Below are 16,042 nucleotides of genomic sequence, written 5' to 3' on the forward strand. Positions count from 1 at the left end.
CCCTGAAGGAAGCACTAAACATGGAAAGGAAGAACCGGTACCAGCCATTGCAAAAACATGCCAAAATGTAAAGACCATTGATGCTAGGAAGAAACTGCATCAACTAACGAGCAAAATAACCAGTTAATATCATAATGGCAGGATCAAGTTGACACATAACAATATTAACCTTAAATGTAAATGGACTAAATGCTCCAATTAAAAGACACAGACTGGCAAACTGGATAAAGAGTCAAGACCCATCAGTCTGCTGTATTCAGGAGACCCATCTCACACACAGAGACATACATAGGCTCAAAATAAAGGGATGGAGGAAGATTTACCAAGCAAATGGAGAACAAAAAAAAGCAGGGGTTGCAATACTAGTCTCTGATAAAACAGACTTTAAACCATCAAAGATCAAAAGAGACAAAGAAGGCCATTACATAATGGTAAAAGGATCAATTCAACAGGAAGAGCTAACTATCCTAAATATATATGCACCCAATACAGGAGCACCCAGATTCATAAAGGAAGTCCTTAGAGACTTACAAAGAGACTTAGACTCCCATACAATAATAATTGGAGACTTCAACACTCCACTGTCAACATTAGACAGATCAACGAGACAGAAAGTTAACAAGGATATCCAGGAATTGAACTCATCTCTGCAGCAAGCAGACCTAATAGACATCTATAGAACTCTCCACCCCAAATCAACAGAATATACATTCTTCTCAGCACCACATTGCACTTATTCCAAAATTGACCGCATAATTGGAAGTAAAGCACTCCTCAGCAAATGTACAAGAACAGAAATTATAACAAATTGTCTCTCAGACCACAGTGCAATCAAACTAGAACTCAGGACTAAGAAACTCAATTAAAACCGCTCAACTACATGGAAACTGAACAACCTGCTCCTGAATGACTACTGGGTACATAACGAAATGAAGGCAGAAATAAAGACATTCTTTGAAACCAATGAGAACAAAGATACAACATACCAGAATCTCTGGGACACATTTAAAGCAGTGTGTAGAGGGAAATTTATAGCACTAAATGCCCACAAGAGAAAGCAGGAAAGATCTAAAATTGACACTCTAACATCACAATTAAAAGAACTAGAGAAGCAAGAGCAAACACATTCAAAAGCTAGCAGAAGGCAAGAAATAACTAAGATCAGACCAGAACTGAAGGAGATAGAGACACAAAAAACCCTCCAAAAAATCAGTGAATCCAGGAGTTGGTTTTTTGAAAAGATCAACAAAATTGACAGACCGCTAGCAAGACTAATAAAGAAGAAAAGAGAGAAGAATCAAATAGACGCAATAAAAAATGATAAAGGGGATATCACCACCAACCCCACAGAAATACAAACAACCATCAGAGAATACTATAAACACCTCTACGCAAATAAACTAGAAAATCTAGAAGAAATGGATAATTTCCTGGACACTTACACTCTTCCAAGACTAAACCAGGAAGAAGTTGAATCCCTGAATAGACCAATAGCAGGCTCTGAAATTGAGGCAATAATTAATAGCCTACCAACGAAAAAAAGTCCAGGACCAGATGGATTCACAGCCGAATTCTACCAGAGGTACAAGGAGGAGCTGGTACCATTCCTTCTGAAACTATTCCAATCAATAGAAAAAGAGGGAATCCTCCCTAACTCATTTTATGAGGCCAGCATCATCCTGATACCAAAGCCTGGCAGAGACACAACAAAAAAAGAGAATTTTAGACCAATATCCCTGATGAACATCGATGCAAAAATCCTCAATAAAATACTGGCAAACCGGATTCAGCAGCACATCAAAAAGCTTATCCACCATGATCAAGTGGGCTTCATCCCTGGGATGCAAGGCTGGTTCAACATATGCAAATCAATAAACATAATCCAGCATATAAACAGAACCAAAGACAAGAACCACATGATTATCTCAATAGATGCAGAAAAGGCTTTTGACAAAATTCAACAGCCCTTCATGCTAAAAATGCTCAATAAATTCGGTATTGATGGAACGTATCTCAAAATAATAAGAGCTATTTATGACAAACCCAAAGCCAATATCATACTGAATGGGCAAAAACTGGAAAAATTCCGTTTGAAAACTGGCACAAGACAGGGATGCCCTCTCTCACCGCTCCTATCTACATAGTGTTGGAAGTTCTGGCTAGGGCAATCAGGCAAGAGAAAGAAAGAAAGGGTATTCAGTTAGGAAAAGAAGAAGTCAAATTGTCCCTCTTTGCAGATGACATCATTGTATATTTAGAAAACCCCATTGTCTCAGCCCAAAATCTCCTTAAGCTGATAAGCAACTTCAGCAAAGTCTCAGGATACAAAATTAATGTGCAAAAATCACAAGCATTCGTATACACCAGTAACAGACAAACAGAGAGCCAAATCATGAATGAACTTCCATTCACAATTGCTTCAAAGAGAATAAAATACCTAGGAATCCTACTTACAAGGGATGTAAAGGACCTCTTCAAGGAGAACTACAAACCACTGCTCAGTGAAATTAAAGAGGACACAAACAAATGGAAGAACATACCATGCTCATGGATAGGAAGAATCAATATCGTGAAAATGGCCATACTGCCCAAGGTTATTTATAGATTCAATGCCATCCCCATCAAGCTACCAATGAGTTTATTCACAGAATTGGAAAAAACTGCTTTAAAGTTCATATGGAACCAAAAAAGAGCCCGCATCTCTAAGACAATCCTAAGTCAAAAGAACAAAGCTGGAGGCATCACGCTACCTGACTTCAAACTATACTACAAGGCTACAGTAACCAAAACAGCATGGTACTGGTACCAAAACAGAGATATAGACCAATGGAACAGAACAGAGTCCTCAGAAATAATATAACACATCTATAGCCATCTGATCTTTGACAAACCTGAGAAAAACAAGAAATGGGGAAAGGATTCCCTATTTAATAAATGGTGCTGGGAAAATTGGCCATAAGTAGAAAGCTGAAACTGGATGCTTTCCTTACTCCTTATATGAAAATTAATTCAAGATGGATTAGAGACTTAAATGTTAGACCTAATACCATAAAAACCCTAGAGGAAAACCTAGGTAGTACCATTCAGGACATAGGCATGGGCAAAGACTTCATGTCTAAAACACCAAAAGCAACGGCAGCAAAAGCCAAAATTGACAAATGGGATCTCATTAAACTAAAGAGCTTCTGCACAGTAAAAGAAACTACCATCAGAGTGAACAGGCAACCTACAGAATGGGAGAAAATTTTTGCAATCTACTCATCTGACAAAGGGCTAATATCCAGAACCTACAAAGAACTCAAACAAATTTACAAGAAAAAAACAACCCCATCAAAAAGTGGGCAAAGGATATGAACAGACATTTCTCAAAAGAAGACATTCATACAGCCAACAGACACATGAAAAAATGCTCATCATCACTGGCCATCAGAGAAATGCAAATCAAAACCACAATGAGATACCATCTCACACCAGTTAGAATGGCGATCATTAAAAAGTCAGTAAACAACAGGTGCTGGAGAGGATGTGAAGAAATAGGAACACTTTTACACTGTTGGTGGGATTGTAAACTAGTTCAACCATTATGGAAAACAGTATGGCGATTCCTCAAGGATCTAGAACTAGATGTACCATATGACCCAGCCATCCCATTACTGGGTATATACCCAAAGGATTATAAATCATGCTGCTATAAAGACACATGCACACATATGTTTATTGAGGCACTATTCACAATAGCAAAACTTGGAATCAACCCAAATGTCCATCAGTGACAGACTGGATTAAGAAAATGTGGCACATATACACCATGGAATACTATGCAGCCATAAAAAAGGATGAGTTTGTGTCCTTTGTAGGGACATGGATGCAGCTGGAAACCATCATTCTCAGCAAACTATCACAAGAACAGAAAACCAAACACCGCATGTTCTCACTCATAGGTGGGAACTGAACAATGAGATCACTTGGACTCGGGAAGGGGAACATCACACACCGGGGCCTATCATGGGGAGGGGGGAGGGGGAAGGGATTGCATTGAGAGTTACACCTGATGTAAATGACGAGTTGATGGGTGCTGACGAGTTGATGGGTGCAGCACAGCAACATGGCACAAGTATACATATGTAACAAACCTGCACGTTATGCACATGTACCCTAGAACTTAAAGTATAATAATAGTAATAAATAAATTTTTTTAAAAAAGATAACTACAATCAGAAAGTCAGGTAGTAACAACTGTTGGCTAGGATTAGGAGCAATCTGAACCCTCATACACTGCTAGTAGGTATGTAAAATGTGTAACCACTGTGGAAAACATTCTGGCAGTTCATCAAACAGTTAAATGTAGAGTTGCCATATGACCAAACAGTTCTACCCCCAAAGTATATACCCAGGGGAAATGAAAGCATATGTCCATGCAAAACCCTGGCCATGAATGTTCATGGCAGCATTATTTACTCTAGCAAAATGGTAGAAACAATCCAGATGTCCATCAGTGGATGAATGGCTAAACTGTGGTGTATCCAATAAAAGGGAATATTATTCAGTCATAAAACAAAACAAAGTGTTTATGTGCTACAGCATGAATGTACCTTGAAAACATTGTGCTAAATGAAAGAAACCAATCATCAAGATCACATATTAATGGTTCCTTTATATGTAATGTCCACAATAGGTATATCTGTAGAGACAGAAGGTAGGTTAATGGTTGCTTAGGGCTGGTTAGGGGCATGAGAGAGGAGGGGGTGACAAAAGATACGGAGTTTCTTTGGGAAGTGATGAAAATGTTCTATAATTGACTGTAGTGATGATTGCACTTAACTGTGAATATCCTGAAATCCATTAAATTGTACAGAGGAGATTTCCACTTCTGGGAAAGTCAAATAGATATGCTTTCTATATTCTTCCTACTGAGTACAATAAGCATAAGACATTACATGTAAAACAAGCATAAGAAGACTCTGAAAGATGGAGAGAAGACAGAATAACTAGGGACTTTAGGACTGAAGAATGACATAGTGGTGCATTTTCTGGATTTTCTTTTTTGCCTCATATATCCCAGACTTGGAGTTGAAGAAGCCAGCAACCTAGAAACACCAATGGGTGCAGACAAAAAGCACCAACCAAAGCCTGCTCTTTCTAGCTAAAGGACCAGGAAAGGAGCAACCTAAAAAGGCAGAAAAACATTTAGATAATAACTGCACTACTCCAGCCAAACACCACAGAAAATTCCTTGGCCCCATCCCCACCCTGACAGCAAAGGTCAGGTAAGGAGCCTAGACTTGCATCTTCATGAGGCTGTTATGAGATGCCCCCGACACCACACTGGAATACTATCAAATAGTGCCGGAGAAGGCCAAGTAGAAATCCAAGACTTTCATGTCTACCAGTTGGTAATGAGTCTCCCGTTCACACCTAAGTGTCAGTGGAGACTACATGGGAAACGTAGAATTCCATCGCCACCAATATTATTGAGGCACCTGCTCTCCACTGGAGTCATTGCAGAGGAGGCCTTATGGAGAATTGGGACTTTTACCATCACCCAGCAGTAGTGAGGTCACCCTTACCGCTGTGTCAGTGAACATCACATAGGAAGCTAGAACTCCTGCCTCCACATATCAGTAATGAGGATCGTCCCTGCTTCCCAGGTGTCAACAGAGATTGAGTAGAGAACATATAATTCCACCTCCACCTGGCAGAAACAAGTCAGCACTTTCACCTGATTCTCTGCTCTTTTCCCTGATACAGCAGAGTCTTCAAACAACCAGCTAAAACAGGAATTTTAAATAAGATCCAGAGTCTCATGAAAATGTGTACATTTCAATAAAAAATTACGCATCATATCCAGAACCAGGAAAATCTCAAACTGAATTTTAAAAAAACAACAGATGCCCACACCAAAATTACAAATATTTAAAGCAACCTTGATAGAAATGCTTCAGTAAGTAATTGGTAACACAATTGAAACAAATGAAAAATAGTCTCACCTAAGAAATAGAAAATGTAAAGAACAATCAAATGAAAGTTTTAGAGTGAAAAATATAATAACTGAAATAAAAGACTCTGTAGTTGCACCCAACAACCAAGTGGAGTGGGAATGGGGGTACAGAAGAATCAGTAAACTGGAAGATAAAACAGTAGAAACAGCCTGGACAGCAGAGAAAATAAACTTAGGCTGGGCATGGTGGCTTACACCTGTAACCCTAGCAGTTTGCGAGGTTGAAGCTGGAGACTGCTTGAGCCAGGAGTTTTGAGACCAGCCTGGGTGACGTAGTGAGATCCCCTCTCTACAAAAAAATACAAAAATTAGCCAGGTGTGGTGGTGGGCACCTGTGATCCCAGCTACTTGGGAGGATGATGGGAGGATTGCTTGAGTCCAGGAAGTAGAGGTTACAGTGAGTAAAGATCATGTCACTGCTCTCCAGCCTGGGTGACAGAGCAGACCCTGTATCAAGAAAAGAAAAGAAAAAGAAAAAAAAAAAGGAAAAGAAAAGAAACCTAAAAATAATGAACAGAGCATCAGGGACCTGAGGGACATTAACAAAAAAAAAAAAAAAAAAAAAAAAAAAAAAAAAAAAATCTAGCATTCTGTTATCTGAGTCAAGAAGGAGAGGAGAAAGAGCCTGGTCTGAAAAAGTACTTGAAATACTTGAAGAAAGTGCTGAAAACTTCCTAAATTTGGTGAGAGACTTAAAGCTGTAGATTCAAAAAGCTCGGTGAAACCCAAACAGGATAAATCAAAAGAAATCTATAGTAACACATCATAATTTAATTTCTGAAAACTAAAGACAAAAATTCTTGAAAGCATCCAGAGAATAAGTGTACCTTATTTGTCGGGGGGAAACTATTAGAAAGATAGCAAACTTCTTATCAGAAACTGTGGGAGCCAGGGGAAGTGGCATAGCATTTTTTTTAGTGCTGAAAGAAAAGAACTGTCAACCCAGAATCTGTTTTTTGTTTGTTTATTTGTCTGTTTATTTGTTTTGAGGTGGAATCTTGCTCTGTCGTTCAGGCTAGTGTGCAGTGGTGCGATCTTGGCTCATTGCAACCTCCACCTCCTGGGTTCAAGTGATTCTTGTGCCTTAGCCTCCCAACGTAACTGGGATTACAGTCATGAACCACCACACCCAGCTAAATTTTTGTGTAATTTTGGTAGAGACAGGGTTTCACCATGTTGGCCAGGCTGGTCTCAAACTCCTGGCCTCAGGCAATCCTCCCACCTCCCCCTCCCAAAGTGCTGGGATTACAGGCATGAGCCACTGTGCCCAGAAGACCCAGAATCTGACAGCTCACAAACATATCCTTCAAGAATGAAGAGAAGGTCACAACATTCTCAAATGAAGAGAAACTTAGAGAACTTGTTACTAGCAGACCTACCCTAAAGCAATCACTGAAAGAAGTTCTATTAATAATAGAAAGCAAATGATAAAAGGAGGAACTTTGAAACATCAGGAAGGCAGACCATGGCAAGAAAAAATGGGTAAATATAATCAATGTGCTTTCTCATCTTGAGTTGTCTTAATTATTTTTAACTGTTGAAGCAAAAATTATAACACTTTCTGATGTTCAAATATATGAGAGGAAATATTTATCACAATTATATTTCAAATGGGATAGTAAAGGAACATACAGTAAGGTAGAGTTACTTAAGCAGGTAAAATGACAACACTAGTAGGCTGTGATAAGCTATGTATATATAATGTAATACATAGAGCAACCACTACAAAAGTATATTAAAATGTACACTCAAAAAAATGATAGATAAAAACAGAGTTCTAGAAAATGTTCAAGTAACCCACAGGAGGCAGGAAAAGTAAAACAGAGAAATGAAAAACATAGAAAATAAACAGAAAACAGAAAATAAGATGGCAAGCTTAAGCCTTATTAACCTGTCAATAATTACATGAAATATAAATAATCTAAATGTACCAATTAAAAGAGATTGGCAGAGTGGATTAAAAAATATGACCCACCTATGTGTTACCTAAAAGAAACTCACTTGAAATACAAGAATATAGGCTGGGTGCAGTGGCTCACACATGTAATCCCAGCACTTTGGGAGGCCAAGGTGGGCTGGTCACCTGAGGTCAGGAGTTCGAAACCAGCCTGGCCAACATGGTGAAACCCCCTCTGTACTAAAAGTGCAAAAAGTAGCCAGGCATGGTGGCGGGCACCTGTAATCCCAGCTACTCAGGAGGCTGAGGCAGGAGAATTGCTTGAACCCGGGAGACAGAGGTTGCAGTGAGCCAAGATCATGCCACTGCATTCCAGCCTGGGTGACAAGAGCAAGACTCCATCTCAAAGAAAAAGAAAAAGAAAAAAGAAAAGAAAAAAAAAATATATGTGTGTGTGTATATATATATATATATAAAACAATATAGACTGGCAGAAAGTTAAAAGATAGAAAAAGTTATAGTGTGCAAACATCAATCAAAGAAAAGCCAGAGTGGCTGCATTAATATCAGGTCAACTTTAGAGCAAAGAAAATTGCTGGAGATCAGCGGGACATTATATAATTATAAAAGGATCAGTTCACCAAGAAGACATAGCAATGCTAAATGCGTGTGCGCCAAACAACAGAGCTACAAAATATGTGGCACAAAAGCTGATAGAACTGAAAGAAGAAATAGAGAAATTCACAATTACAGTTGAAGACTTCACTCCTCAACAGTTAAGAGAAAAACTAAACAAAATCAGCAAGTACATGGAGGAATTCAACAACAGCACCTACCAACAAGATCTAATCTACATGTGTAAAATATTCCACCCAACAATGGCAGAATATACGTTATTTTCAGGTTCCCACAGAGCATATACCAAGATAGATCATACCCTGGGCCATAAAACAAGCCTCAACAAATTTAAAAGCATTGAAATAATAGAATATGTCCTTGAACAACAGTGGAATCAAACTTGAAATCATTAACAAAAGATAACAGGAAAAATCTCCAAACACTTGAAAAGGTTATATCCTATGTCCTTCAATTCATATAACATTCTTGAAATGATAGTTATAGAAGTAAAGAACAGATGAGTGAGTGATTGCCAGGGGTAAAGGAGGGGATACAGTAGAAGGGAAGTGGGTATGGCTCACATAACAGGGCAATAGGGGGGATCCTTGAATTTTTGAACATGCTCTGTCTCATAGCTGTATCAGTGTCATCAGTATCCTGGTGGTGATAGAGTTTTGCACTGGGGGGCTCTGGGTAAAGTGTACATGGGATTTCTTTTTAATTTTTTCATTTCTTCATGTGACTCTCCAGATGTTTATTTTAAACAATAGAGATCAGCAAGTGTTAAGTGTTTACAGCAAAGGAACACTAAACTGAGACTTTCTCCTTTATGTTATCAGAGAATTTACTTGAAAATAAGTAACTTTCTGAACTAAAGTAAAACAAAACAAAAAATCTACCTGGAGATACCATTTGTCACCTATCAGATTAGCAAAGATCATAAAGTTGATAATATACTATATCTGAAAGGATATGAGGGAAAAAGGCATCCTCATACATTGTTGGTGGCATCTGTGGAGGGTAACTTGGTAGTGTGTTTTAGTATTAGAAGTCCACATGCCCTTTGACTTAAAGTTTCACGTATAACTATTTGTCTGTAGCTCTACTTTCACAAATGGAACATGATATGAGTTCAGTGTTATTTGCTGCAGCATTGACTGTGATAGCAAAAGACAGAAAATAACCTAAATATCCTTCAAGTAGGGGACTAAATTACTGTACATCAGTAAAATGAACTTCTGTGAAGCCAGGAACCAAAAATGAGGACTCTCTTTACTTACTAATAAGGAGTATTTTTCAAGATATATTAATTCCAAAAGCAAGATGCAGAATGTTTTATATGCATGTACTGTGTGTATGTGCACACAAACGTGCATGGATATGTGCACATAAACATATAAGAATTTAATTATATATGCAGATAATATTTTTCTAAAGATACTTAACTTGCTTTCTGAGAAGGTAACTTAGTAGTTGCAGGTGAGAGACATGGAAGGAAGAATTTTGGTATGCTTTTTTAATACTTTAAAATTTTTAATTATGTAAATGTATTACTGAGTTAAAAATAAATTTTAAACTGGAAGAGATTGAGGTAATCTTACAGTAATGACATAAAAATCTAACAATCATATATGTATTCAGCCATTAGTAACTGATAATGATATTTGAGATGTGTTCAGTTCACATGGTGCAGGGATTTTTTTTTGTAATTCTCCATTTTATCTGTTATTCTCATATTTTTATTGTAAAGCATATATATAAATGGTTTTCTCTAAGTAGGGAAATACTGGTGATTTTTAATTTTTTTTTCTTCTCCTTTATTTCCCTAATTTTCTGCAATGAACACAAATTCTTGGCTTCTGTGCATCACACAGGGCCAGGGAATATCATCCAATACAACAACCCTGATGTTAACATGTATTATATTTATAATCAGAAAATAAAAATTATTTTAAAATCCTTTTACAGATCACTTTGTTGTTTTTTAAATGTAATTAAACTGTAGTTCTGCATTTCTACTTGTTGTGGACTGTGATAAGTACTAACAAATCAGGAAGCCAGTTTTATAAGTAAATACAACACACCGAATTAATCATTTTGTCAAACGATCTTACTGTTTTAACTTTTCCCCAAACTATTTCCATACTTGATTTTTTTCTCCCTGGCCTTGGTGTGCTCTGACAGCCTTTATAATTTACCATTAACACCTAGTAGGCTAACAAAAGATGCATAGTACACAGCAGTTGATACCTTTCCTAGTTAACTCCTACTAATTAGAGATCCTCAAATACTTAAGAAGTACCAGTACAAACAAATCAATTCTAACAATTCTAGATTAGGTATTGGTTGATAACACACAAAAGACTTTGTTCCCAATTTTTTTCTTAAGCAAGAAGTTTGAGTCTTTCTCAGTACTGTGTTTGGGTTTTGTTTAATTTATGTGGCTCTTCATTACTTCTAGGTAAATCTTACAAACCATTGTGGTTTTATGGGAGGACTACAAAAAAACAAAAGCACTGGATTGACCACTCCATATTTTGCTACCTCTACAGTAGAAGTAATATTTCACGTGTCAACAAGGATGCCTTCTGATTCTGATGATTCTTTGACCAAAAAAGTAAGTGCTGAGAAGTGCTTTCAAATTAAAATGCTCATAATTGAGGCAGTTAATACATAAAGTACATAAGTAAGAAATGGAATTGGTCAAGCACTGTTTCTGGTTATACTACACCACTCCACCCAGTGCTGTCTTGAAAATAGATTGGTTGTACAGCAAACTATGTTTTCTTGATGGAACAATGATATGGTTAAAGGTTGCAGTCTTTTTTAAAACTTTATTGTGTGTATTTAGGGTTTACAACATCATGTTGTGGAATACATATAGATAATAAAATAGTTACTATATTGAAGGAAATTAGCATATCTATCAGCTCACCTAGTTTTTTTGTGTGTGTGTATGACAAGAACAGCTAAAATCTACTTATTTAGCAAAATCCCAAATACCATACAATTTTTATTGTGCATTAAATCTCTAGACTTGTTCAACTTACATATCTACTACTTTGTATCCTTTGAGCTCCGTGTCCCCATTTCATACCCCCCTCCACCCCTGGTAACCAGTCTTATTCTCTATCTCTGTATATTTTCTCCTTATTTTTTTTAGATTCCACATATAAGTGATATCATGCAATATTTTTTCTTTCTGTGTCTGGCCTATTTCACTTAGGACACATAATGTCCTCCAAGTCCATTCATGTGTAGGAAGTGGCAGAATCTCCTTTTTTAAGGTTGAATAATATTCCATTGTATGCATATATACCACATTTTATCAGTTTGTACATTGATGGACAGTTTTGCATATCTTGGTTATTGTGAATAATACTGCAGTGAGCATAGGAATGCAGATATCCTAAGGAGGTAGTGATTTAGTCTCCTTTGAGTATATGCCCAGAAAAAGGTTTGCTAGGTCATATGGTAGTTCTATGTTTAATTTCTTTAAGAACCTCCTTTTTTTTCATAATTGCTGTACAGTCTACATTTCTACCAACAGTGTGCTAGTGTTCCCCTTTCTCCACATCTTTACCAATGTTTGTTATCTCTTACCTTTTTGGCAGTAGCATTCTAATGAGTATAAAGTGATATCTCATAGTGGTTTTAATTTGCATTTCTGTGATGATTAATGTGATTGCTGAGCCTTTTCATATACCAGTTCACCATTTTTATGTCGTCTTTGAATAACTGTCTGTTTAGGTCCTTAGCCCAGTTTTTAATCAGGTTGTTTTTCTGCTATTGACTTAAAAGACCCTTATAAATTTTAGATATTAATCCCTTAATAGATAAGCAGTTTGCAAATGTTTTCCCTCTGTAGGATGCCTTTTCATTTTGCTGACTGTTACCTTTGTTCTGCAGAAGCTTTTTAGTTTTATGTAGTACCATTTATTAATTTTTGCATTTGTAGCCTGAGCTTTTGATGTGATGTCCAAAAAAATCATTGCCAAGGCCAGTATCAAGGACCTTTTCTTCTACATCCTCTTCTAAGTTTCGTGTCTTATATTTTGGTCTTTTCTCCATTTTAAGTTGATTTTTGTATATGGTGTAAGATAAGGATCCAGCTTTATTCTTTTCCATGTGGAAATGCCATTTTCCCAAGACCATGTTGAAGAGACTATCCTTTCCGTGTTGATCTTCTTGGTGCCCTTGTGAAAAATTAGTTTACTGTATGTGTTTGAATTTGTTTCTGGGATCTCTGTTTTGTTCCACTGGCATATGCTTCTGTTTTTACGCCAATACCATACCATTCTGATGACTGTAGCTTTGTAATACAATATAATATAATATTTATTTCTTTTTAGACAAGGTCTCCCTCTTTCACCCAGGCTGGAATGCAGTGGTGCCCAATCACAGTTCACTGTAGCTTCAACTTCTGGGCTCAAGTGATTCTCCCTCAGCTTCCTGAGTAGCTGTAACTATAGGCACTCGCCACCGTGCTGGCTAATGTATGTATTTTTGGAAGAGATGGGGTTTTGCCATGTTTCCCAGGCTGGTCTCAAACTTTTGGGCTCAAGCAATCCCTCTTCAGCCTCCAAAAGTGCTGGGATTATAGGCGTAAGCCACTGTGCCCAGCCTGTAATATAATTTTAAATCAGGGAATATGATGCCCCTTTGTGTTTTTTTCTCAGTTTAGCTTTGGCTATTTGAGTTTTTTTTGTGGTTCAGTACGAATTTCAGAATTGATTTTTCTATTTCTGTGAAAAATGCCATTGGAGTTTTTATGGGGATTCCATTAAATGTGTATATTTCTTTGGGTAGTGTGAACATTTTAACAATATTAGTTATTTTAATCCAAGATATCTTTCCATTTCATTGTGTTTTACATTTCTATCATCAATGTCTTATAGTTTTCAGAGTACAAATCTTTCACCTCCTTGGTTAATTTATTTCTACGTATTTTTATGGTATCATAAATTGTTTTCTTGATTTTTCAGCTAAGTCATTTCTTGATTTTTCAGCTAAGTCATAATTTGTATATAGAATTGCTAGCAATTTTTGTATGTTGATTTTGTATCCTGCACCGTTACTGAATTCATATGTTAGTTGTAACACTGTTTTTGTGGAATCTCTGAGGCTTTCTACATAGCGGATCATGTCATCTGCAAATAAAGATAATTTCACTTTTTCTGTTGTGATTTGGATGCCTTATATTTCTTTTTTTGTCTGATTGTTCTTGCTAGTACTTCCAGTACTATCTTGAATAGATGCAGCAAAAGTGGGCATCCTTGCCCTGTATCAGATGTTAATAGAAAAGCCTTCAGTTTTTCCTCATTGCTTATAATGTTAGTGAAGCGTTTTTCATAAGTTACCTTTACTGTGTTGAAGAACTTTCCTTCTATACCTAAACTGTCAAGAGTTTTACTCAATAAATGATGTTGGACTTAGTTGAATGCTTTTTCTACATCAATTGAGATGATCACATGATCGCATAGTTTTTACCTTTTATTCCATTAATGTGATGTATCACATCAATTGATTTGTGTTCATTAAATCAGCTTTGCGTGCTAAGGATAAATCCCACTTCGTCTTGATGTATAACCTTTTTGATATGTTGTTGGATTGGTTCAGTTTGCTAATATTTTATTGAGGATTTTTGCATCAGTGTTCATCAGAGAAATTGACCTGTAGTTTTGTTTCCTTCTGATATCTTTGTCTAGCTTAGGGATCGAGGGGATGCTGGCTTTATAAAATGTGTTTGGAAGTATTCCCCCTCACTCTAGTTTTTGGAAGAGTTTAAATATTGGTAATAATTCTTTGACTGTTTGGTTGAATTTAGCTGTGCAACTGTCTAGTTCTGGGCTTTTTGTTGAAGGTTTCTAATTAATTCTTCAATCTCTTTGTTATTGGTCTGTTCAGACTTTCCGTTTCTTCCTGATTCAATTTTGGTAGGCTATTTTATTCTAGAAACTTACCCATTTCCTCTAGTTTATCCAATTTGTTGGCATACAGTTGTTCATAATAGTCCTTTATGATCCTTCTTATTTCTGAAGTGTCTGTTGTAATGTCTTCACTTTCATTTCTGATTGGTTACAGTCTTAACAAAGGATTTATCTTCAAGAAAATAGGGATGTATTAGTCTGTTTTCACACTGCTATAAAGATACTACCTGAGACTGGGTGATTTTTAAACAAAAGAGGTGTAATTAACTCACAGTTCCACAAGGTTAGAGAGGACTCAGGAAACTTAAAATAGTGGCAAAGGCAAAGGGGAAGCAAGGAACATCTTACATGGCCACAGGCAAGAGAGTGAACAAAGGGGAAGTGCCACACTTTAAAACCATCAGCTCTCATGAGAACTCATTCTCTATCACAAGAACAACACAGGTGAAACCTTCCGCATAATCCAGTCACCTCCCATCAGGTTCCTACCTTGACACATGTGGATTACAATTTGAGATGAGATTTAGTTGGGGACACAGAGCCACACCGTATCAAGGGATATAACAAACTGAAAGATTTCTGTGTTTGTTTACATTGGTAAAATTATATTTCAAGGCCCTTAGTACATGGACTCAGATAGAATGTTTATATTGATTGAGGGAGAAGAAAAAATAAAATAGAAATTATTCCAGGCCAGGTGTGGTGGCTTATGCCTGTAATCCCAGCAATTCGGGAGGCCAAGGTGGAAGGATTGCTTTAGCCCAAGAGTTTGAGACCAGCGTGAGTAACATAGCAAGACCCCCTACCAAAAATTTAAAAATTAGCCAGGCATGGTGGCATGTGCCTATAGTCCCAATTACTCAGGAGGCTACTGTGGGAGGATTGCTTGAGCCTGGGATGTCCCGGCTACAGTGAGCTGTGATCACACCACTACACTCCAACCTGGGTGACAAAGTGAGACCCTGCCTCAGAAAAACACATACATACATACATAGCACTTAAAATATAACATGCTGTATCCCATACGTTCGGGCTAAAACTAATGTAGCAAATAAGTGGTATTTAATTGAAATAAATCTTGCTACCTTAGAATCTGTAAGGGATATCGTAGAATGATATTCATGGTCCACAACTGTTAAAATTTACACCACCATTTTGCTGTAGCTCACACAGCCATTGAAAAGTCATTGTAGCTACAGAGATAACCTCAGAGTACAGTTGTATGTATTCAACTCATATTTGGTTTTGTGAGAAATGTTTTTAAAAGTAAAACTTTATCCAACATTTCTCCTTTACCTCTTCCTTCTCCTCCTCTTTCTTCTCAGTTTGTTTGTTTTTGCCCCAGGATTTTACTGAAAATCCTGCCCTCAGTTTATCTAAAACTATTACTAAATGTAACCAACTGAATATGATCAGCCATTTCATTTGATACTCTGTTGCCTGATACCAAAGCTCTTCGCACTTCACTAATAAGCTTTGAAACAGGGTTATTAACATACTGTTTTTGAAAGGAAGTTTAGGACTCTTTACAAATCTTTTATAAGATTTGATTGACTACTGTATTGGTCTGTTTTCACATTGCTATAAAGAATACTGATA

At 37.0% G+C, this 16,042-nt stretch overlaps 2 protein-coding genes across 11 annotated transcripts in view; both read left to right on the top strand.

Moving 5' to 3' along the window:
• The window catches only part of RALGAPA1 (Ral GTPase activating protein catalytic subunit alpha 1), a 277,367-nt gene that overhangs the window by 208,581 nt on the left and 52,744 nt on the right, over positions 1–16,042 (top strand). For all 10 annotated transcript variants that reach the window (XM_050798088.1, XM_050798091.1, XM_050798093.1 and 7 more), the window contains one exon: positions 10,975–11,130. In XM_050798088.1, the coding sequence (XP_050654045.1) occupies positions 10,975–11,130 (156 nt within the window). The remainder of the gene's footprint in view (positions 1–10,974; positions 11,131–16,042) is intronic.
• Positions 1–16,042, top strand: part of NFKBIA (NFKB inhibitor alpha) — a 327,260-nt gene that overhangs the window by 123,519 nt on the left and 187,699 nt on the right. The gene's annotated exons all lie outside the window — the stretch shown is intronic.

This window comes from Macaca thibetana, chromosome 7 (assembly GCF_024542745.1).
Source record: "Macaca thibetana thibetana isolate TM-01 chromosome 7, ASM2454274v1, whole genome shotgun sequence".
Taxonomy (NCBI): Eukaryota; Metazoa; Chordata; class Mammalia; order Primates; family Cercopithecidae; genus Macaca; species Macaca thibetana.